Source organism: Panthera leo, chromosome B3, assembly GCF_018350215.1.
Source record: "Panthera leo isolate Ple1 chromosome B3, P.leo_Ple1_pat1.1, whole genome shotgun sequence".
NCBI lineage: Eukaryota > Metazoa > Chordata > Mammalia > Carnivora > Felidae > Panthera > Panthera leo.
In genome coordinates, this window is record NC_056684.1 from 46,329,623 (window position 1) to 46,354,949 (window position 25,327).

The 25,327-nt window shown below is 39.0% G+C and overlaps 1 protein-coding gene across 3 annotated transcripts in view; it reads right to left on the reverse strand.

Moving 5' to 3' along the window:
- AQP9 (aquaporin 9) overlaps nucleotides 1-25,327 on the reverse strand; it is a 115,983-nt gene that overhangs the window by 60,359 nt on the left and 30,297 nt on the right. For 2 of the 3 annotated variants that reach the window (XM_042941902.1, XM_042941901.1), the window contains exons 3-5: nucleotides 22,830-22,967; nucleotides 21,140-21,258; nucleotides 15,688-15,905 (exon numbers count right to left, since the gene is read on the reverse strand). In XM_042941902.1, coding sequence (XP_042797836.1) covers nucleotides 15,688-15,905; nucleotides 21,140-21,258; nucleotides 22,830-22,967 — 475 coding nt within the window. Of the gene's footprint in view, nucleotides 1-8,087; nucleotides 11,056-15,687; nucleotides 15,906-21,139; nucleotides 21,259-22,829; nucleotides 22,968-25,327 lie in introns of those variants that run through there. The other variant, XM_042941900.1, reaches the window with a different exon arrangement.

Genomic DNA, 25,327 nt, shown 5'->3' on the forward strand with positions numbered 1-25,327 from the left:
TGGTCATAACATTCTTTTTTATTGAGAGATAATGTGTTTCCTGTAAAATTTGCTCTTTTAAGGTATACCATTCAGGGGTTATAGATTACTCACAGAGTTGTGCATCTAATTCCAGAACATTTGTAGCACTTCCAAAAGAAATCTGGTATATATTTGCAATCACTCTCCATTTCCTCTTCCTACAGACCATGGCAACCAGGTCCTGAAAACCCTACTGTCTGACTCTATAGATTTTCCTGTTCTGGACATTTCGTATACATAGAATCATATTATGTGTGGTCTTTTGTGTCTGGTTTCTCTCACTTAGCAAATTGTTTTCAATGGTCATCCATGTTGTAGCATGCATCAGTACTTCATGCCTTTTATGGCTGAATAATATTCAATTGTATGGACATACCACATTTTATTTTTCCACTGATCAGTTGATGGATGTTTGTGCTGCTATTTGGTGTAATGAGTAAGTGTCTATGAACATTCATGTGCAAGTTTTTGTGTAGACATTTTTGTGTAAATATTTTCAATTCTCTTGAATATGGACCTAAGAGTGGACTTGCTATGTCATATGGTAACTCTCCTTAATCACTGAGGAACTTTTTCTGAAGCAAACGTATCATTTTACATTTCCACCAGCAATATATGAAGGGTCCAGTATCCAGACATCCTAACCAACACTTGTTGTTGTCTAGCCATTCAAGTAGGTGGGAAGCAGTATCTCATTGTGGTTTTGATTTGAATCTCCCTAATGATTAATTATTTTGAGCATATTTCTATGTGTTTATTGGGCTTTCTATGTATTCTATGTGCTTATTGGCCATTTATATATCTTCTTTGGAGAAATGTATATTTAAATCCTTTGTCTGCTTTTAAATTAGTTATTTGTCCTTTTATTATTGATTTCTGTTAATTTTTTATATATTATGGACATAAGTTCCTTATCAGATATATGATGTGCAAATATTTTCACCTATTCTATAGACTGTCTTTTCACTTTCTTGATGGTGTCCTTTGAAACACAAGTTAATTTTGATGAAGTCCAGTCTATTTTTTTTCTTTTGTTGTTTATGCTTTTGGTGTAACCCATTGTCTAATCCAAGGTCATAAAGATATAGGCCTATGTTTTCCTTTAGGAGTTCAATAGTTTTAACTTTTACATTTAGAGTCTTTGATTCATAATGGATTAATTTTTGTATATGTTGTAAGACGTGGATCTAAATTCTTTCCTTTGCAGGTGTATATCCAGTTGTTTCACTATCATTTGTTGAAAGAAACTTATTTCTCCATTGAATTGTCTTGGAACTTTTGTTGAAAATGGATTGACTATAAGTGTGAAGGTTTGTTCCTGGGCTTTCAATTCTATTCCATTGTTCTATGTCTATCCTTATCCATACTGTCCTGATTACTTCAGCTTTGTACTAAGTTGTAAAATCATGCAGTGTAAGTCCTTCAACTTTGTTTTTTTCAAGATTGTTTCGGGAGTGTTTGACAGTGTTACCATTAGTATTAGTTTTCTATGGCATATATAACAAATTGACACATAGTGGCTTCAAACAACACAATTTTGTTATTTTACAGTTCCATAGGCCAGAAATCCCACATGGATTCACCGAAATCAAATCAGGATTGCATTCCTTCCTGGATGCTCCAGGGAATAATCTATTTTCTTTTTTAGCTACCAGAGGCCACCCTCATTCCTTGATTCATCACATGCTTGTCCATCTTCAAAGCCAACAATGGTAGGCCAAGTCCTTCTCATGATATTCTCTCACTTCCTCTTTCTTCTACAGTCACATCTCCTTCTCACAATGTTTTATAGTTTTCAGTGTACAAAGCTTGAAAGCATTTTGTTAAATTTATTTGTAAATTTTATCCTTTTTGATACTATTATAAATGGAATTGTTTTATAATTTCATTTCAGATGGTTTGTTGCTAGTGTATAGACATAAAGCTGATTTTGGATTCTTGATCTTTTATCCTACACCTTTGCTGAACTTATTTATTATATCCAATAGTGTTTTTTAATTTAAAAATTTTTTAATGTTTATTTATTTTTGAGAGACAGAGAGAGACAGAATATGAGCAGGGGAGGGGCTGAGAGAGAGGGAGACACAGAATCTGAAGCAGGCTCCAGGCTCTGAGCTGTCAGTACAGAGCCTGACATGGGGCTTGAACTCATGAACTGTGAGATTGTGACCTGAGCTGAAGTCAGAGGCTTAACTGAGCCACCCAGGCCCATGATATCCAGTAGTATTTGTGTGTGTGTGTGTGTGTGTGTGTGTGTGTGTGTGTGTGTGTGTGTATGTGTAATCCTTAGGATTTTCTACATACATGATTCTGTCATCTGGAAATAAACACAGTTTTACCTCTTCCTTTCCAATCTGATGTCTTTTACTTCTTTTTCTTGCCTAATTGTACTGGCTAGGATTTCAAGTAAAATGTTGAAGTATCTGAGTAGACATAACTTATCTTGTTCCTGATCTTAGGGGGAAAGATTTCAGTCTTCCATCATTAAGTATGATGTTGGTGTGTGTTTGTTGTAGATGTCCTTTATCAGGTTAAAGAAACTCCCTCCTATCACTAATTTATTGAGTGTTCTTATTATAAAAATGTTTTAGATTTGTGTCAATTGATTTTTCGGCTTCTACTAAAATGATCACGTCATTTTTGCCTTTTATTCTATTATGGCTTATTACACTGACTGTTTTTCATACATTGATCCAATCTTACATCCTTAGGATAAATCTCTGTGATCATGGAATATAATTCTTTTTATATGTTGCTGGATTCAGTTTGCTAGTATTTTCTTGAGTATTTTTGCATCAATACTTATAAAATATTTTAGTCTGTAGTTTTATTGTAATATCTTTGTGTAATTTTGGTATCAGGATAATTCTGGTCTCATAGAATGAGTTGAGCGGTGTTTTCTCCTCTTGCATTTTTTGGAAGAGTTTGTGAAGAATTTGTACCAATTCTTCTTTAAATGTGACGTGGAATTCACCTGACAAGCCATCTAGTTTTGGGTTTTTCTTTGTGGGAGGTCTTTTGATTATCAATTTAATCTTTTCATTACAGGTATGTTCAGATTTTCTATTTCTTCTTGAGTTAGTTTGAATGCTTTTTGTCCTTCTCAGGAAATTTTTTTTCAAAGTTATCTAATTTGTTGGTATATAGAAGTTCATAGTATTCCTTTATAAATATTTTTATTTCTGTATGTTCAGTAGTTATGTTCCTTCTTTCATTCCTGATTTTAGTAATTTGAATCGTATTCCTTTTTTCTTGGTTAATCTAGCTGAAGTCTTGTCCATTTTGTTGATTTTTTAAAGAGCCCATTTTTTCATTTTGTTAATTTTCCCTATTGTTTTTCTGTTTCCTTTTTGTTTTGAAAGTTTTTATTTATTTAGGTAATCTCTGTACCCAGTGTGGGGCTTGAACTCATGACCCTGAGATCAAGAGTCATATGCTTTTCTGACTGAGCCAGAGAGGCACCCCTGTTTTCCTGTTTCCTATTTCATTCATTCCTACTTTAATCCTTATTATTTCATTCCTTTTGATTGCTCTTAAGGTGTTTTTTTTTTATTCCAGTATAGTTAAAATTGTTCCTAATTTAGTTTGATCTTCTTTTTCAGTGCCTTAAGGCAGAAGACTAGGTTGTTGATTGGAGTTTTTTTTCTTTTAACATATGCATTTATAGCTATAAATCTTCCTTTGAGCATTGCTTTCACTGCATCCCATAAATTTCCATATGTTATGTTTTCATTTTCATTCATCTCAATGTATTTTCTAATTTTCTTTGGATTTCTTCCTTGACCCATTGATTATTTAATAGTGGTTGTTTAATTTACATGTACTAGTGAATTTCCCAAATTTCGTAGCTATTGATTTTTCATTTCATTGTGGTCAGAGAACATATATTGTATGATTTCACTGCCTTTTTAAAATGTTTATTTATTTATTTTGAGAGAGAGTGTAAACAAGAGAGGGGCAGAGAAAGAAGGAGAGAGACAATCCCAAGCAAGCTCCACACTCAGTCTAGAGCCCCGCATGGAGCTTGATCTCAGGACCTTGAGATCATGACCTGAGCCGAAATCAAGAATCCAACACTTAACTGATGGAGCCAATCAGGCACTGCTGTATGATTTCAATCCCTTTCAATTTATTGGGATTTGTTGGCCTACTTATAGTCTGTCCTGGAGACTTGTCCTACTTCATGTATTTTGGAACTCTATTTTCAAGTACATGTATGTTTACACTCCTTAGGTCTTCTTGATGCACTCTTTTATCATTTTTAAATGTTCTCTTGGTTTCTAGTAACAGTTTTTCATTAATACCTATTTTTCTGATATTAGTAGACACTTCTCTTTTGATTACCATTTGTCTGGTGTGTATCCTTTTCCATCATTTTACTTTCAACCTATGTTTGACTTTCAGTATAAAGTGCATCTTTTGTAGACAGTATAAAATTAGATGATATTTTCAGATTGATTCTGCCAATCTCCATCTTCTCACTGAAGTGTTTAATCTATTTACATTTAATGTAATCATTAATAAGGTAGAATTTACAATTGCTATTTTGTTATTTGTTTTCTATATGTCTTATGTATTTTTATTTTTTTATTCCTCCATTATTGCCTGCTTTTGTGTTAAACATATTTTGTAGTTCAGTATTTTCATTCTTTTGTCTCTTTTACTATTTTTTGAGTTATTGTCTTAGTGGCTGTCCTGGAAATTACAATAAATTTATTAATTTATAACAACCTAGTTCTGATAAGTAGCCACTTGATTTCAATATTGTAAAAAAAACCTAGCTCCTATACAGCTTCATTCCCTCCTCACTTCATGCTGTTGTCACACAAATTACATACTTATACATTATAAAACTATCAATAGAACCATGTAATTATAGTGTTATAGTTATGTTTTAAAATATGCCATGTGAAAAAAAGTTATAAACAAAAGACATGTCTACTGCCTTTGATATTTACCTATGTAGTTACTTTTATCAGTCTATTTCTCATGTGGATTTGATTACTGTCTAATGTCCTTTAATTTCCCCCTGAGAGATTTCCTTTAGTATTTCAAGCAGTGCAGATCTATCGGTGACAAACTCTCTCAGCTTTTGTTTTTCTGGCAAAGTCTTAACTTTTCCTTTATTTTTTAAAGGGTAGTTTTGCTGGACATATTTTTGCTGGACATAGAATTCTTGATTGATGTCTTTTTCTTTTATTACTTTGAATTTACTATCCCACTGACTTGTGGCCTTTATAGTTTCAAATGAGAAATCATATATTAATATTTTTAAAGATTTCTTGTACTATTTACATACAGTGAACTGCACAGATTTTTCAGTGTAAGTTTTGACATGTGTATACATTTATATAATCTTTAACCCAATCAAGAAATTTAAAACTTTTATTTCCAGAAAACTTTCTCTAGTCCTTTTATAATCAATACTGCTGCCCACCTCTGCAGCAAATAATACTCTGATTTCTTTTTCCTGCCCTTGAGCTCATTAAAAGTTGAACCATACAGTATGTACTTTTTATGTCTGATTTCTTTTACTCTGCATGTTTTAAAGATTTATCCATGTTATGGCATGTATTAATAGCATGTTATTTTTAAAGTTTGTTTGTTTATTTGAGAGAGTATGAGTGGGGGAGGGGCAGAGAGAGAGGGAGAGAGAATCCCAAGCAGGCTCCACACTGGCAGTACAGAGCCCAACGCAACGCTTGAACTCATGGACTGTGAGATCATGACCTGAGCCAAAACCAAGAGTTGAACATTTAACTGACTCTGCTACCCAAGTGCTCCTTTAGCATATTATTTTTGATTATTGAGTAATATTTCATTGTAAGAATATACCACAAATTATATATCCATTTTCTTATTGATGGGCATTTGGATTTTTTCCAAATGAGGGCTATAATGAATAACGATGCTATGAACATTCTTGTATAAGGCTTTTTGGAAGACATATTTTGTTTTACTTGGGTCAATACTTGAGAGTAAAATGCACGGTCATGGAATATATGTATGCTTAATTTTATAAAAAAACACTTTTACAGAGTAGTACCATTTTACACTTCCACTGATAATATGAGTTCAGCTACTGTTACTAAGTCTATTTTGGAATTAGCCATTTTAGTGCCTGTAATTTAATACATTATTGTGATTTTAATTTGAACTTCATTCATATTCTTATTGGCCATTCATATATATTCCTTAATAAAGTGTCTATTTAAGTCCTTAGCTCATTTAAAAAACATCTGTTTGTCTTTTTTATTGAGTTGAAGGAGTACTTTAGATACTCTGGGTACAAGTTCTTTGTTAAGTATATGTATTACAAATATTTTTTCCCAGTCTGTGGCTTGCACATTCATTTTCTTAATGGTACCTTTTAATGGGTAGAGGTTTTACATTTTGCAGAAGTCTGATTAACCTATTTTTATTGTTTTATATTCTTTTACAAGAATTCTTCTAATCCTAAATTTGTAAATATATCCTCCCATGTTTTCCTCTAGAAGCTTTAGCCTACGATCCATCTTGAATTAATGTTTGTGTATTATGTTACTATGAAGTAGGAGTCAAGATTTCCTTTTTTTCTATTCCTTTATTCATTACTATTTTTTGAAACCTGTGTCCTTTCTCTATAGGATTACATGGACTCCTTTACTGAAAATCAATTTACCGCATAAATGTGGATCAAAGTCTGTATTCTCTATTTTGTTTCATTAATCTATTTGTCCCTCCTTAGGGACATGCTCTGTTAATAGCACACTGTCCCTGGCTGTATAGAAAGTACTGAAATCAGAGAGTATAAGTCCTTCAATTTTGTTCCTTTTTTCATTTGTTTTGGGTCTTCTAGTGCCTTTTCATTCGCATATACATTTTAGGCTCACTATGAACTTCTCACTTGTAACTGCTTTTGCTTCATCCCACAAATTTTGGTATATTTCCATTTATATTTACCCCCATGGTATTTTTTCATTTCTGTTTTGATTTCTTCTTTGACCCACTGGTTGTTCAGTAGCATGTTGTTTAGTCTCCACATATTGGTGGATTTCCCAGTATTCCTCATGTAATTCATTTCTAGTTTCATACCATTGTGATCAGAAAGATGCCTGATACAATTTCAATCCTCTTAAATTTGTTAAGACTTATTTTGTGGCCTACCACATGATCTAACCTGGAAAATCTTCCATGTGCCCTTGAGAAGAATGTATGTTCTATTGCTTTTGGATGGAATGGTCTGTGTCTATCTGTTTAGTACATCTGGTATAATGTGTTGACAATAAAAATACCTAGCTAAACCATAAAACTTGTGTTATTTAAGACAGTATGACCAGTCTGACTCCTCACACAATGGAGTTGAACCAATTAGGAATTGACAACCCAGCACCTAAAGTTGTCTAGCCAGTAAGGGAAAGAATGAGGGGGGAAGGGACATGGGTGCTGACCAGAACCTTATAAAACAAGGACCCTTACCTATAGTTGCAGGCATTAGCTTTTGAATGCCCCCTCTCTGTAACGAGAGCTTTCATACTATTCTTTTCTGGTCTTATACTCTAATAAACTTCTGCCTGTTGCTCATTTTGTGTCCACCTCTTCATTTTTTGAAGTGGCAAGACAACAAACCCCGGGTATTGAGGTAAAAAAAAATTCTACAACATTTATATAAGATGTGTGTGTGTGTGTGTGTGTGTGTGTGTGTGTGTGTGTGTAAACAACTTAAAGGAAATAATAATTTATATCTTAAGGATCAGATTTTTAAATGTGACATTTATCCTTTGCTTATCCTGTTCAACAGCTGAGTATTAACCTTGGTTCTTTCTAGTTAGAAAAGTCTGGGGTGCCTTGATGGCTCACTAGGTTAAGCGTCTGACTCTTGGTTTCGGCTCAGGTCATGAACTCATGGTTTGTGGGTTCATACTCCGCATTGGGCTCTGTGATGACAGTGCAGAGCCTGCTTGGGATTCTCTCTATCCTTGTCTCTCTGCCTCTCCCTACCAATAAATAAACTTAAAAAAAAAAGTCCTACAATATTTGACATGCTTTGAGATCTCAACAAGTTGGAGAATCATAGAGAAATTCTGTTTGTCATTAAAATAAATACTTTCTATTAAGTTTCATGATTGACAAGGAGGGTGGGGGATGTTAAAATTCCAGCTCCTAAAAGGTCTATTTAAAAAATAGGTTATTTGGCTCTAATTGACTTCTGATACTGATCATTCAACCAAAAAGACATTATCTTGCATAAGAACCTGCCACAGGCAAACTCACTTGTAAACTGGGGCAGAGAGAAAATGTGAGCACCTAGAACAAGAGGACCTTTTTTTTCCATTAAAAAAAAAAAAAAAGCCTTCCTGGGGTTGATTTCCATAAGTGTGCATTTCTTCTTTATAATTTCAGTCATTAATCACCAAGTAGTGTTTAATGAGCACCTGCATAGATCATAAATTACACAATTTAACCTGAAAACTAAAATTTTACGTTGCCTCTTCCTCTAATAATTATAATCTACCCTGGGGCTGTTCCTGACTTGTTTGGCATCTCAGTTTTTGCAGAACTTGAACCAGGGCACAGGGTTTCGGTGTCTTCTCTTATTCCTCACCTCACTTTTTTTTCCAAATCCAGGGTCTCTTAACCTCTGCATTATTGCCATTTTGGGCTGAATAATTCTTTATTGTGGGGGGTGGGCTGGGGCTGTCTTGTCCTTTGTAGGATGTTTAGCAGCATGCTGACTTCTATCCTCTAGATGCCAGTAACTCTCCTGCCCCAATTATGACAACCAAAAACCTCTCCAGACATTGCCAAATATCCCCTTGCAGGGGGTGGTGGAAGGGAATGGACAGGGGGCAAAACTGCCCCCTATTGAGAACCACTGCTCTCAAATCTCTGAGGATCCCAAGCCTGTGAATGCTACCAGGAATCACCTGGCCACCTCCAGACATGGTTCTCAAAGAAAGCTTAGACACATATAATTTAACTAACTCAATGTTCTCAACCCTGGCTATGCATTTGAATCACTGTGATATTTACAAAAGAATAACTGGGTATTAGTAGTTTTTAAAAGCTCCCCAGGAGTTCTCAATTTGTAGACAGGATGAACATATGTACTTAGAAGTCATAATACTCCTAAAAACTTAAAAAAAAAAAAAACACTAATTTTATTTCAAAGAGGAAATATCCAGGTAGTTTCAGAGCAAGGAAAAAAAAATTCCAGGTTGGTAGATGGTAGAACATAGGCCACTGGAAACATTTCACATTTACTTTTTGTTCTGCGATCATCACAAAGCAATTGGGAAAGTGGATACCTCTGGGAAGGCTGGGCTTTTTAACAGTTTGAGAATGAATCACTTGGTGTAGGGCAATTTCTCTGGTGCTTGTGAGTTACAAGCTTGTGTAAATTTGTCACCAAAGCAACATCAATTAGAGCACTTCACAGGGAAGAGCCTGACCAACAGGAAATTCCCCAAATGTAATGTTTGTGATTGGCAGGGAAGGAAGGAGGGGGAAGAGGAGCAAGATTTAGCAAGTGCAAGCAAGAGAGGCCTTCTGATAACGTTTTTCAGCACATGAAAAGTACAACCAAATTGCTACCTCTTTCCTTTGTTAGTGCTTCAGTAACAGTGGAAATAAAACCAGATGATGAAGGTCTTTATATTTTAGGATCCCAGGAACATTATGTCCAGAAGATGTGCACATTCTGGCAACTGCCAATCCATGTCTTCTGGCTAGCCAAGAATCTTGGCCAGTTATTGATCTTCAGAAAGGTGTAGGATGCATTAGACAAGGCTCAATTTTCCTTGTGGCCTTCGGCAACTCACTTAACTTCCCTGAGCTTCTGTTTTCTTTATCTGAGAAAATGGGAAGCATGGCATATACCTCAAACAATCACCATGAGAATTAAATTAGATAATAAATATGGAAGTGTTTTGTGAGTTGTAAAGCCCAATAAGGTAATGCTATCTTTCCAGGGACCTTCTATCCTGAAGATTCCTCTAGTCCAGGTTCCAGTGGCTTTCAGTTTTGACTTCTAGGGCATGTGAAGAATAATGGATGAGTGCAGCCATTGACATCTTTTCTCAAACGTCTATCCTCAAGTGGACAATTAGGAAAATACATTTGAGTTAAAAATACAGAGTGATGTATTTTTCATGACTGAGGTTACAGTTGTATTTTAGGTTATTATATACCAAAGACAAGGAAATTAGTTGGTGCCCTCTAAAATGCAAAGAGCAAGAGATTAATCTGATAAATGGTTTCCATTAAAAAATTCCATTTGGTTTCCCAAATTTGTCTTGTCTCCTGAGGTTTCTGAATGCCACAATGTCCTTCCCCTGTGCTTTCCAGCTGTAGTCTACATTTCCTTTATTCCGAGGTTTGAGGAATATCTGTATTCATACAAAGATAGTGGCACAACATAACTACAGAGTTAATGCTAATCCGTGGACATATTAACTGAAATCACTATTTTGTCTTTCAATTTAGTTTTGGTTGATACTCAAAATGTAATCTTTGTGGAATTTGAAAACAAGGCTTTTGTAATGTCATTTCATACAAGTAATGCAGCTAAGATCATCCAAATAAGTCCATGGTCAAAGTTCTAAGTGATTAGTGCTCATCCACTAATAAAGATTCCCATCAAAGGATAAAATAAACAGAGCAGGGAATATTCAGTGCTATTCTGGGGGAAGCTGGTGGAGAAGAGGTCGGCAGTTGCAAGCTTTTACTTGAATGCTTTTACAGTTAGGTGCCTCACACGGCTAGCAGAGAAAATTGGATGGATTCCATCCTAGTCTTATGAAAACACAGATGCCTGGATGCCATCTTTTCTGAAGAGAATACTAGTTCAGCCAATTGCAAACCCAGAACTGAGCACACTACTACATTATCACACTAAGTTCATATTTATCTGTTTTGTCTTCAGTTTGTTCTGTCTCGTAGTCTGGGTCAGGGTCTGGGTGGTGGATTTCAATGACAAGCACATAGATGAGGCCTCCAATGACAGCGCCAACCAAAGGGCCCACTACAGGAATCCACCAGAAGTTATTTCCAGCTCTGAAATCAAACAAGAAATTAATGATATTGCACTTGGACCTTTCTCCTGATATTATTGTTTAGTTATCCACTAAACAAGCCAGTCTTTCTCAGGCTCATGGTTCCCTTTTAACTCAGCAAGAACTAAGCATAAGGACACTCACTGTAGCTTGGCAACCATCATCCTGGATTTTCCATTTACCTGATTTCAGATGATCTATTCCATTTTCCTATGAGTACTCTTGAGAGAATATGCCCCATTTATTTTCCTTTCAGAAAATATAGTCCCTGAACCCACTGTCAAAACTGAAGACATCTAGGGATAGTTCAGGTTGATTACTCAGGAACTGCCTTTCTTGTATCCTGAAATGATGAATCCTGGGGATAATGAATGGAAAGGTGTGGAGGGGTTCCTGGAAATCATCCATCTATGAGGGCAACCACAAAATAAACAATCAGGAAATGTTTATCAATGAATGAATTAATTTTAAAAAATGAAAGGTGGATATATGAATTACCTACTAAATATAATTTAGTCACATGCTTATTTTTTGAGGTCACAGCTTAAAGTTCCTCTCTGATAAGGGTTTTGTGCCATGATTCTGTCTTCTGAAGAAGTCTTCAATGACGGTACATTATATTAAAGTATAGTTATTGGAGAAAGCAGATGCCTTTGTAAATTGTCACCATCTTTTTCAGAGACAGGAAATTGATTTAAATAGCTCCGTAGAAAGGAACATGATCCTCAGAAGCAAGCAAAACTGTACAATATATTGTTCAATGACCTATATATTTCAGATAAAACTTTTTAAAGCAGGGGAATGGTAAACACAAATATTCAGGATAATGCAGAGGAGGCAGGGGAAATAGCAAGAGCACACACATATACTTGAGGACATCACATTGTCCTACCTAGAAAAGGTTGATGGCTGTCCTTTTATCCTTCTGCTTAATAACTACATATATGTTCCATGTGGCCTTTTATTTCTATCACAGTTTGATTAGAAAGGATAATAAAGGAAATAAGCCCTGCCCTTGAACTTCGTTCTTTCATCTGCATGGTGGTCTCTTCCACCTGGATCATTCAAGCACTCCAAAATCTTGGATTAGGAATGCAGGCTGGAGGGAAGAGCACCGAGGGTGAGCACAGCAGCCACCAGATGTCACTCTTACGGCACGGGAGAGAGGAAGCTGCACTCGCTGCTTTCTCAGTGCCCCGTCACAAGCCCCCAAGGACTTTCCTAGGAGAGGTACATGGGCTTTAAAGAGCTAGGAGACTTCTCTTTGGTAAACACATGAAGCAAGTCTAAGCCATCTAATTTGTCTACCATTTTCTTTCGTTCATCATGATTTAATGGCGAATCTCACTGTCATTTAACAGATTAGTGTCCCAGATATCTGCCAGGACACATGTCCTCTTTTCACTGGCTGGGCTCTTCCTTCTGTCAGGGCTGAACCTGTTGTGCCAAGGTCACAAGTCATAAATGAAGGTCCTTACATGTGGTATCCTTCTTGGCCCAGTCTTAAAAGTCCACAGTGTCACTTGTACGCTGTGATTGGGATATCCCAGGAAAACGTCTGTGTTATTTGCTTAAGGTACATACCATCATCAGGGATTCATTCCTTTGGGTAAAATATTAACAATACTCCTGAGATCCTTCATCTATGAAGTCATAAACAACTTAATATGAATTAGTGGAGAGAGCTTAGATGGGAAACATCCTAATATTTAAGGGAAAAGCAATAGTCAGCTAGAGTCTGTTGACTTGCCCTCGTTGGACCCTCTGGTGCCCCACTCCGCCATCATCCTCACTGCCTGTCTTACAGGGGCAAGTGAGGACTTGAGAATAAGGCAGTCTTGGTTTTATCTGAGACCGAGGGTGTAGATCCAAGCTGGGATATCTTCTGAGATGCTTATCAGGGATAGGGAATCCTGAAAGGATGGGAGAGTCTGGGAATACTTTGGAGACCTGTTATCCCTCAAAGGTTTTCTCAGAAATTTTTGACGATTATCGGCCAGCCAGCTCTTTCCTAACTGGTTTCTGATCCTCTACTCTCCTTTTTATCCATTTTATGTAGTGATGTCAGATTAATTTTGCTAAATTGGAGCTCTAAACACATCAAACTTTTGCTCTAAATCTTTTGCTACTTCCCATAATCTACACAATAGGGAGCGGCCAAAACCCAATTTTTTCATTCTGGGAGTTTAGATCCTCTGTGATCTAACAAGAGTTGTCCTTTCCAGCCTTCTTCATGCACCCTTCCAGATAGACTAGATCACATGTCGTTTGAACATTTGTCTTCGTATACAGCAGCATCTCTGCCTGAAATATTCTCTTTGTCCCTGTTTAAACATGTCCAAATACTATAAAATGTCCCTACTTCCACCCCTATAATTCCTAAATTTGAAGCTGAAAACCGTTCAAGTGCTGGTTTTAATGAGTCAAATCTGTTTAATGCCATTTGACAACTTCAACTTGTGTAAGAGCCTATGCTAACCCCTCTGAAACAAAACACAATTAAAGCTGAAGGACAGCAACTGGTTTTTGTCATCTCCAGCACAACTCCTTGAATGAGAGCTCAGGTAGCTGCATGGATGAATAAATGAATGAATGAAGGGAGAAGACCCTGACAGAGGGACACGGAGCTCAATTTGGCACTAGGTGATTGTAGCACTTTGCCACAGACATGATCTCCTGCATATACATAATAAAGCCAAGAGAGAGTAGGGAAAATCTCTGCCTATCTTAGAACCACGATCACTCTTAGAGCTTTGGATGAATCACCAAGCAGGGCTCAAAGGGAGGCCTTTGAGGCATCTTTGTTCAGGGTCTGTGTGAAGCTAACTGAGGTGACCTGGTCATGGGGGCAGTGGTCTCCTAGAGCGAAGCTCAAGAAGGTGGAATTAACGAAACTCATAGGTTAATTCTGGGCTCTGATTATCTTTCTGACATATGTTTTTCATTCTCTGTTGGAAGAATACAAAAGATCCTTCCTAGTTGGAGGCGTTTTGTTCAACCTTTTCATGTTCTAGTGGTAATCATTCTGGAACAAGAGCCCTTCACCTGTGGTACTCTTAACAATTTGTCTGAATAATTCTTTGTTGTGGGGATCTGTTGTGGGTACTGTAGGATGTTTGGCACTATACCTGGCCTCTACTCACTAGATGCCAGTAACAACTTTCATCTCCACCCTCCCCAGTTGGGACAACCAAAAATGTCTCCAGGCATTGCTAAATATCTCTGGGTGGAAAAAAATCACCTCTGGTTGAGAACCACTGCTCTAGAAAATTCACTGCATTACTAGTTTCTTAAAGATAGGGGATGTGGCTTGGTTTTCTTTGTATCCCTCATCTCTTAGGACATGTCTGGAATATAGTGTTTATCCATTATTTCGTTCAGACATTTATTAACTTCTATGAGACTCTGTATATGACAGGCCCGAGTCTTGTCACTGGGAGTGCAGCAGTGAGGAAGCTACCAGGTCCCTGTCCTCAGCATGCTTATACTCTAACAGCTCTCAACCCTGTCTCTGGTATTCTGACTGGTATCCGTTATTTCAATAGCTAGTTTTTCACATTGGAGAAGACAACCCAACTTACACTTAAATAAGTCATAACATGTATATGACTATATGTATAGGTCAGTGTTTAGAAACACTCAAGTCTTTTCTCATAGCAAATATCAAACTAACATTTCCTGACACATGTCTCTCCTGCCTCTCTTTCTCTGTATTAGAGCCCTGTTTCCTGATGAACCAAGTGAGTTCCTTTCCCAGAGAGAAATGTGATAAATGGATGGGGACAGGCCACTGTGATTTTATGGGGCAAAAGTGGGAAGGAAGAAATGGGTACAGATTGTCCTGGAAGACTGGTCCCGACAGTTGGCATGTTTCCACAGCACATTCTGAGGTAGAAAGCATGGCGTCTTGCCTTTTCTTATACACAGGCTCTCTTTTATGTCTGTTCTACCAGGGACTTCCTACTCATACCTCAAGACCCAACTCAGCTCTCACTTCTTCAGTGATGCCTTTTCCAATTTCCCCAGGCATAGCTAGCTAGTTACTCTCTTGTCTAGCACTTAGTTTTAGGAGTTGCCAGAGCACTTATTATGTTGCTCAAGGCTAGTGTCTTAGCTGATTTTGAAATTTCCTTACCTAGCACAGTGACCACAGCACAGATAGTGTTCAGTAAAGATAGGTTGAATGACTGAAGCATACATAGCATGATTCCCTAGAAAGAGCCCTGTAGTAGTATCGGAATATGTAAATTCTTGCCGCAACTTTGTATCAAAGTGAATCTGCAGAGAAGTTATACAACCAAAATATCCACATAAAACCATATATCAATTGAGGATTGATTATTATTATATAGGGCAAGGCTATCTCTTCTGGAATTTACCTGGAGCCTCTCTCTCTGTCTCTTTCTCTCTCTCTTTCTCTTTATCTGTGTCCATGTCTGTCTTCCCCACCCATCCCCTACCATACTGCACACCACAAATCACTAGTGAAATATTCCATACTGATGACCAGAGTGTGCCCTTAACCTCCGTGCTCCCATCTGAACTCTCTTTGACTTCCATAGTGCAAACACAGCTCTCCCCAGTAAAGCATAGCATGAATCTTTCTCTCTCCCCCGACACCACTGTTACTTACGTGAAGACCTCAAACCCCCATCCTGCCAAAGCAGTGAAAAGCCTGGGACTCAGGTCTCGAGCTGGGTTCATGGCACAACCACTGTTCAATCCCAAGGAGGAAGAAATGACAATAATCAGGAGGCCGATGGCAATGGGTTCTAGGCCTTTGGGGACTCCCAAATTTCTGGAGTCAAAAATGGCAAAGACAATCATGAGGAGGAACATGGTGGCCACTACCTGCAGAAGGAGAAAATACATAAGGGGTTGAACTTGTATTCTACTCATTTGCCCACTGCAGAATTTACCCCCTCTTGTTAAAGAACAAACCTAGTAATGACTAACATGCATTGGTGAGCAATCCTAGATGTGGGTGCCAGTGTCATCCTCATTTACACATTCGTTATGTGCCAAGGTCAAACTCAGTGAGTGGCAGTCAGGTGTGGACCCAGAGAGTTCAGCTCTGGTGACTCTTACCTTCACTACACCATTCTGCTAAGCTACTACCCAGCTAGCTAAGCAATAAACTAAGGCCCTCAGTCAAACTGGCAAGACACCAGTAGATAAACGGGTAAAGGAAATGAACAGAAAATTCATAAGAAAAACAGAATTAAGAAACAAATAAGTGGGAAAATCTGATTCATAATGGAAAAATGCAAACACTACTAAACATTAGGGAAATGATACCAGTTTCCTCAGGCTCTTCTGGCAGAACTAAATGTACCACTCTCAAAAGGAAATTCAGCAGTAATTTAGCAATATGCATTAAAAAATCCATAAAATTATCTATTCAGTTTGACCCAGCTAGGTATCTGAAAACCATACCCTGGAAATAATCTAAAATATGAAAAAAAATCATAAAACAAACATGCTCACTTCGGCATTATTTATAGTGCTAAAAAATTGGAAGAGATCTAAAAACATATTAAATAGGGAAAAAGCTGAAAATAATGGGAGTGTCTATTTATGGTCTACTCTACAGCCATTAAACACAATAAATATAAAAGCTATGTGATAATATTTAAAAGTGCTTATGATATTAAGTAAAAAATATATGCATGTTGTATTTCATATTTAAAAAATGTGCATAAAAGAAATACTGTAAGAAAACATTGTAAGAAATATTGTAAGAAATACAATAATAGGTATTCTGAAGTGGTGCATTCTAGTTGGTATTTTCCCCACAATTTATTTTCTATATTTTCCAAACTATTGTTTTACTTACTTAACCACTAATTGATGGACACTATTCACTGAATACCTATTATGTGCCAGGTGTTTCATATGTTTATCTCATTAGCATTTCCTAATAACCATCAGATAAATCGTACTATTATTATTATTATTATTATTATTGTTATTATTATTATTATTATTATTTTAAGTAATCTCTATACCCAACCTGGGGCTCGAATTCACAACTCCAAGATCAAGAGTTGCATGCTCCACTGACTGAGCCAGCCAATTGCCCCAAGACAAATCCCACTATTACTCTCAGTTTACAGATGAGGAAACTTGCAGAGAAACAGGTTAAGAAACTTGCCCAAGGACACACAGCTCATAAGCAGAAGAATCAGGATGAGAACCAGGCAACTGATTTTAGAATTTGAGTTCCTCATCCTTTCATCTGTTTTCCAACACAAGAAGATTAAAAGTATTTGTATTCAAAGAATCATGTTATCCCAAGGGCGCTCTTCCCTGGAAAGTCTTTTCCCACTCTCCCAGGCAGGATAGAAGCTTCCACCTCTGGACTCCCATTACATTCGACTTTACTCCTATCACAATCATGATCACCCTGCTACAGAGGGATCTGCTTACTTGTCAGATTGGGCACCTCAACCTGAGGGTTGAGGAAGGAACAGCCATGGAGCTGTATCTGGCTCAGTAGATGCCAACAAATATCGGCTGAATGAATGATTGTTTATTAATTAAATTGTGGAATATCCTTGAACAATACTTAGAGGTAAACAATTTTGTGCTCTTGAGATAAACTGACCCAGAAATACAGCCATGGTGGCCAGAGTTCTGTTGTGTGTCCACTGACTAACAGTTGGTACTCTCTGGAACTCTCCGCAAAGCCTAAAGAATACAGAACCTTCAGGGGTCGCCCATGGTTGGAGCATCAGGGTTTTCTAATATTCAATTTCTCTACTTAGCTATATATAATAGCTGGCTTAAACCCACGGCTCTTAGAGAAACTGGCAACTCACTTTGAGAAAAGGTGAACGAAGTGAACACAGTGACTGAGGCTTAGGAGATCATATGGGGATAAGCATCGGGTAAGAAATGGCAACCCTCAGTGAGGCTGGACCTCCACTGACCAGAAGACCAAGCAATTTTCTTGTCACCAAGATACTCAGTGGTACATCTTGAAGATATGAATTGGAAGAGCATGTAACATGATATAGGACTGCATTATAAGAACAAGGTTGGGAGGGAGAGAGGGCTGGCTAACGGTTGAAAAATAACTGCTTGTTGAGGGATTTTATTGCTACCTACCATGTATTAAGCAGGTATTATTGATGCCATTTATCAGAAGACGAACCTGAGGCTTCAGTAGGTTCTGAGTGACTTGTTTCAGGGCAGATGCTTGGAAAGAGGCAAGACCGGGCCCCATCTCCCAGCACACTGCATAATTCTGAGGGAGGCTTGTGTCACTCTCCTGCCCCCAGAGTGGCGGTGTGTCAGGGATGGCTTGGCCCCAGCTAACTCTCAGGAGGAGTAAGGAGGACAGCATTGCACCAGGACTCAGGGGGGAAATATGTGGGGCTAGAGGCTTCACTTTGCTCCTCACATTCTCAGAAAAGCCTGAGAGCACAGGGATGAAACCCTGTGACCACACTGAATGAAGTATGCAAACCACACTGAATGAAGTATGCAATGAAGCCACTGCCCTTTTCAATGCAAGCCAGGGTTTCAGAGAGAAAGTCAGTATTCTTTCTCTCTTAGCTCGAATGGAAAGGACCGGAAATCACAGGAGACATCTCTAAAGGTCCCTCAACAGCTCTTGACTCTGCTCCCCTCTTCTTCATTATAAGATAAACTGTGCCTGAATTTAATGGAACGTAGGATCCCTGAGAAACCCAACTGTTTGGCATCCCCAGAGTCCATTCTGAGGCAGCCCCTGCATCCCTTACTGACTCAGCAACTGCGCCAGTCAATGTGAACTGTTCCCACCCTCCCTGTCCTCCGGGCACTTTGAACCATTATCACCTAGCCATTCTCTCTCACTTAATAGAGACTGATGCCCAGAGGGGTAAAGGACGCCCACCATCTTGTTTCCAGCAATCCTGCGTTCTCTCCCCTCCCGTCTTTTTCTGTGTTGCTGTCCCAAGTTTATGAAACAACTTCCCTCCTGCTCCTTTCCTTCAGATGACACCAGTTTTTCCTAGTTTCCAACTGGCTAATTTAGTCTCCAGGCTGGAAAGGACCTTGAAGGGGACACATCCCACAATGTCCATCATCTGGTGTTTGAATCTCTGAATCCAAGCTTTCCAGCCCTGGAGGTTACCCAGACAGGCCTACCACTAGACAGGCCTAATGACTGTTGTCCTGTGACAAAAGGGTCTATATTTAGCCCAGCCCCAATTGCTAGAAGAGTCTTCCTTTTATTGAATATAACTTGATCTCACCATAATTTCATTCATGTAGGGATTAAATATTTTATAATTAGTGTATAAATACTGGTGTACAAATTTTACATACTTAATATATAAGTATAGTAATAAATATTTATTGAGTACCTGCTATGTACTAATTTCCACCAAATCTCCATGGAGGGTATACACACCAAGTCTAACTTTTTTTGCACTTGACACTCCCTCAAATCTTTGAAAGCTACTGGTACATGATGATCACATACATCCTCCCCAGCTCCTGCACGCACACCTTCTCTAGAGCAAACATCCCTACTCTCCACTCATTGCTGTGTGACCTTTTTGGATCCTCTCTTTCAGTAGTATGTCCTCTTGAAGTGTGACATTTGGATGAGTCTGATACTCTAAGTATGGAAATAGAGTAAGACCCTAAACTACTTCATTTGAATACAATCCTTCTATTTTTTCAGCTTATGATAACATTCCTTTTTATGGCAGCTACATCTCTCTGTGTCTTTTCCACCAAAACTTTTCTTATCATCCCAGCTCACTTAGACTCTCTGTTCCAAATTACTATTATGACTCCTACAGCCCAGTTTCCCATCTAATTATCTTCAGTTTTGCAATGTTCCTCTTGTTCTTAGGTGATCATTTTGTTTTTCACTAGATTCTAAATTCCTGAGCAGAGACTGTTTACAATACATTTTCCTCATATTATTCATTTTATTCTTACAAGTAATCTGATAAGTACTACTACTATCCCCACTTTACAAATGAAAACCTGAGACCCTGAAAGTTCAGTAGTTTAGCTAAGGCTACTCAGGGAGTTGGGACAGAACTGTTATTTTAAGTCAGGTACTCAGACTCCAAATCTTGGATCTTTACAACTCCCGTTTACTTGTCAGTCCCTCCAGCTCCAACACAGGGCTGAGCATATAGAAAGTGCTCAAGAAAGACTTGTTGCCTATTTGGTTTATTGATAAAAGTGGGAAGGAAAAAGGCTCAGGACATGAGGGCATAGTTTCTTTCATCTATCTTAAATGGAGGTGGACAGAGTTGGCAAACTGGAAGATCCATTTTATACACATGCTCACTCTTCCCTGTCCCATCGTATAAATCCTGATCACAAGAGAACAACTTAGAGTTGCTGGAGATGTCCTCTCTCCCTTTTTTCCTCCCTCCCTCCCTCCTTCCTGTTCTCCTCCTACCCTCCCTTCCTTCCTTCCTTCCTTCCTTCCTTCCTTCCTTCCTTCCTTCCTACCAGGTTGACCAGCAACCTTCCTGGGATACAGTAAGGGAGGAAGAGACTATCAGGTTGATAATGTTGATCCTCCAACAAATAGACCAGAATAACTGTTCATTTGGCTATATCATAGATGGTGGGTGCAGCTTGTTTAAATGTGAATAAGGTGGAGACACTTCTAGCTACCTTGAGAGTTTAGATAAACCTGTGCATATGAGGAGACACAGAGGATCAGTGATACTCTAGGCTCAACTACCACACTTCACAGTCCTTGAATTGAGATAGAAATGTCTTTTCTTATGGCCTCCCCATTCAGATCACAAAAGAGACTGTAATCCTGAAACAAACCCTATTTTCTCCTTTAGGGGTTGAAATGTTTAGTCATCTGCTCTCTTCTAGACCTCAACCAAAGTGAAACAAGTGTATGTATTAAAGAGGAACCAGAAAACTTTTTTAGTAGTGTCAACTTTGGTAAAGGAAAAAACTTGTTAACAAAAAGCTTGGGTTATGCCTAATGACCTCTGACTTTGGAAACACAGCCTTTCCTTTCTGCTAGCCTATAATGCAACTATGCTTTCCCCTTACTAGATCATATCTTTTCACCAGAGTTAGATCTTTGTTAAATGTACACTTACTTGGTCTGCAAATGCATTTGTCAGGGACAGATATGGAGCTGGGTATGTCGCAAAAATGTGTGCTGTTGCATTTTCTCCCACGATGAGCAATTTTCCACCAGCAAAGGACATAAGTCCATCTATGGAAGACAGAGCTCTGGAACATTAGTGTCCTCCTGGCAAAGTTGAGTGCTGCCTATGTCCTGTTTGTGCTAAATAGCTACAATCACTCAGGTTCAGCTTGGCAGATCCACACTGTTTGCCACTCCTCACTTCATAGCATGGTAGTTTTTTTTTTTTTTTTTTAAGTTTATTTATTTTGAGGGGCAGGGGAGGCATGGAGAGAGAGATTGGGAGATAATCCCGAGCAGGCTCTGCACCATCAGCGCAGAACTCAACACGGGCCCAAACCCACAAACTGTGAGATCATAACCTGAGCCGAAATCAAGAGTCAGGCACTTAATCGACTGAGCCACCCAGGAGCCCCCATAGCATGTAGTTTTAGAGATATCCAAAGAAATTCCAGGATACCAGGTCAAAGATGGAAAGCCCTGGTTGCCCTCTATGGTTCACTCCAAACTTGAGCCAAATCCTTAGCCATTGGATCTGGGGAACTAATATTCTCTGGGGGACATTCTTGGAATTTTTTATATCAACCAAATGCCAAAGTGGAGCTTTGATGTACTGTAGGCAGAACTCATAATTCCCAGAGGGTTCTCAGTAACCCCCAATATGAGTCCAGAAATTGGGGGTGTGCTGTGGTAGAGTGAAGATGCCCTCAGAACAAGGGAGACAGCAGTCCTCGACACAGCCAGCGCTGGCCCCAGTCCCTCCTGCCACAGCAGCTGGCTCTCCAAGTTTCTGATCTGGGCTGCAATTCTCTGTCATTCCTCTTAGGCTCTCTTTCTCAGAAAGACACTCTGTGGGAAGAAGCCTCCTTCAACGTTGTATTTCTCTAAGGCATGGTTTCATAAATTCTAGTTACTAAGGGCTTCAATTCAAGAGTCATAATGTAGGAGACTTAACTTGGGTTAGACAGAGGAACTATTTTAACAGTTAATTTCATACAATCTCAAGATTTTTTAGTTTGAAGAGTCTTAGAAGTCAATTCTCTCATTTTTCAGAGAAGGAAACTGAAACAACAAAGTCAGATGACTTACTTAAGTCACACAGTTATTTACTCACACAGCACAGAGTTAAAGTCTGGGACTTCAATCGTCAGGGTTGTGTTTTCACCCCAAGACTGTTGCAGAACAGAAGTCCTGGTTGTTGGATGGAATGGAGAAGAGATCCCCACCTAGCCTATTCTCAACTATGCCTCTTCCCTCAAAGACTTTGTTCCAGATTCTTTCTCTAAATACTTACTCATCATATCCTTTGCTACCTACCAGTCAACACCTCCTCTCCCAGCCAACTCAGAGAAAGCTTGTGGAGAAGCCACTGGCTTATTGCTTATTTTGGGCATGTTCACATTGTGGTACTGATTGGATCTAAAAATAGATTTCAAGTTCTGCCCTCCGTTTAAGCTTGTGACCATTTTCTTAAACAGGCTTCATGAATTTGTCCTAATGATAATGTTGGTCCCATTATTTAGAACCTAGAATTCTTAGAACTGCCTGTCAACTGCAGAACATGTTCTGCTCTTGCCTTATCTTATCTCTTCCTACCAAGTAATTCTGACTTTAAAATCATGGCCAGCTGTCCTACTCACCATAGTAAATGCCAAAGAGGGCTGCAGCTCCTACAAAGGCTCCCAAAAACTGGGCTCCCACATAAAAAGGAAATTTGAACCATTTCATCCGTCCAAAGAGACACATTGCAAAAGACACAGCTGGGTTGATGTGGCCACCTACAAGAAAGATAAGATGATTAGGGATGTCAGCAGCAGGCCAGGGAGAATTATTATGAAGAAAGCCTTATCTAGAGATCCCAGGCAGAATTCAGTCTTCTAGGTAGAGAACTATATGTGAAGAGACAGAGACTTAAGCATTTGTGAGTGTAAGTAGGTGTGTAAGTGTGTGTGTTTGTGTTTGAGTGGGGAGGAAATGGGAACTAGTAACCTGCAAGTATCATTAGACACTGTTTAGAGAGTTAAGCTTTCTGAAAAGGGAGTCAGATATAGAAAGAAACTTGTACTCACGAGGCTTCCTTTCTGTCTGTATCTATCATCAATCTACCATCTAGCCATCATCCATCCACTGGGCTTTATCTATCTATAAAACAATAACCTCAAAGAGATTGATATAAACTGATAACTTCAATATATTTTTAAGTCAATATATTTATACAATATATTGTTTAAGGTTTAAATCTGCATCTAGTAATTCCTTGGTCCACATCCAGAAGGTCTCAAACAATCTTAAGATGGAAAAGAGATGTCTAAGGGGAAATGAACCCTCATAAGCCCTCTGAGACAGGGACCTCATTCTTCACCTTGGCCTTCACACAGTGAAAGGCACAGAGCAAGAGTTCAAAATATGAAAGTCGAATAAATAAATAGTCAGAGGATTTTATTCAGGTAGCTCAGACTGCAAAAGTACTGAGAGGGAAAGTTGTTTGGGAATTCGAGAGGGTGTGTTCAGGATGGTGCCTTGCAAAGCAACAGGTGATTTCTCCTGGCAGAGACGAGCGCACAGCCTGGAATACTGCTGGACAAAGCAGAGCGGTGTAGTGGAAAGAACATGAGTGCGAGACAGAGAGTGCCGCCCTCAAGTCTTGGCTCTGCCAAGGTTGTTGTAACGATCAGATGATTCATACGAAGAGCCCGGGGTGGAACTGGAGCCCACCAGGCCCAAGACGGAAGTCTTATGCGAGCAGATTGAACCCTTTCAAGGTGCTGTTCTGGGCAACTGACCCCCTTTCCCGCACTCAGAGACCATTCTGTGATAGAGGCAACCTTAATATTTTATTTGTCATCACGCAAAGCTCTTTTGTTTTTTCAAGAATTTATACAGCTTATAGAATGCTACATCAAAAACAACCACCATAGCCTAGGTAAAAGTAGGCAGTGTGAATACTGTCACGGGGGACGTTGCAAAATTAATGGAGGAGTTGTGAGTTCCGATTGGCCAGATTTGAATGGCAGACCACTGGTATGTTCACAAGGAAGCAGGGTGTGGTAACTTCCTTCCAGTAAGGTAATGTTTTCTATTTCAAAACCAGATGTCGTTTGACCTCACCAGTCTGTGACCACAAATGAGATCTTATTTATATTCATGCCCAGTGCACATTGGTTATTTTTGGAATCCTCAAAGAGGGCCTCGTATGTGCCCACAAACCAGTATGTTAGCTGTAGCCACATGAGAAAGTCATCTCCCCCACAGTGTTCCTATCCTAGTCCCGTGGCTGCTGAAACAACCAATATGGGTGTCTGTGTGGATGGCAGTGGTAGGCTGGTGTGTTGTCCCTGCACCTTCCCACCAGTGGGAACGCACCAGTCTTCAAGGAGCCTCTCCAGAGATGGGGAGATGAGCTTCCTTTCCAACCCAATGCCATCTTGTATTAACTGGGCTTAGAAACTGCTGTACTTGTATTTTGGGGTCTCACAGGCTCTCGTGAACAACTTGGTCAGCTCTCAACCCTCACCCAGAAACAGCCTCTAGTGGAAACAGTCCCATCAGCTCTGGTTCTCACCCCTCTGGCCACAGGGGCTTAACCCAGGTCTAGGGGCCAGATGGGAAGACTTCACACCATCCCTCACCCTCTCTTCCTCTTCTTGCTGGTTTCTGCCCCTTTTTTTCCTATGGTGACTGCCCAAATCCCTGAGTATATCAATGGATACAAACAGACATGGGCTGCAGTGGTGATGAAAGCAATTTCTTACACTCCTAGGGCCTGGGGTCAATTTTTCTAAATAAATAGAATTCAATTCAGGGTGTTATGCAGGTGAAATATTCCCAAACCGTGTCACTACCTAAAAAACAGCTGAGAATGCACTCATGTTTATATCCCACGGTTTGTGGAAACCACACTTGTTGTGTGAACATAGGGGGGCCTTGGGGGGCAGCAGTGGAGCCTCCTGCATGCTTGTTTTAAGCCACAACTATGATCTGTGCCTGCTGGCAAGGCCTGCACTGTAATTTGGCCTTGGCACAGTCAGGATGGTCCCCTGTGTACTCTTGTGCTTAGGTAGGCAGTGTAGCCCTGGGATCACAGCAAAGGCTTGACGAGAGAGTGAACATAAACACTGCTCATGCCAAAGAAATCACA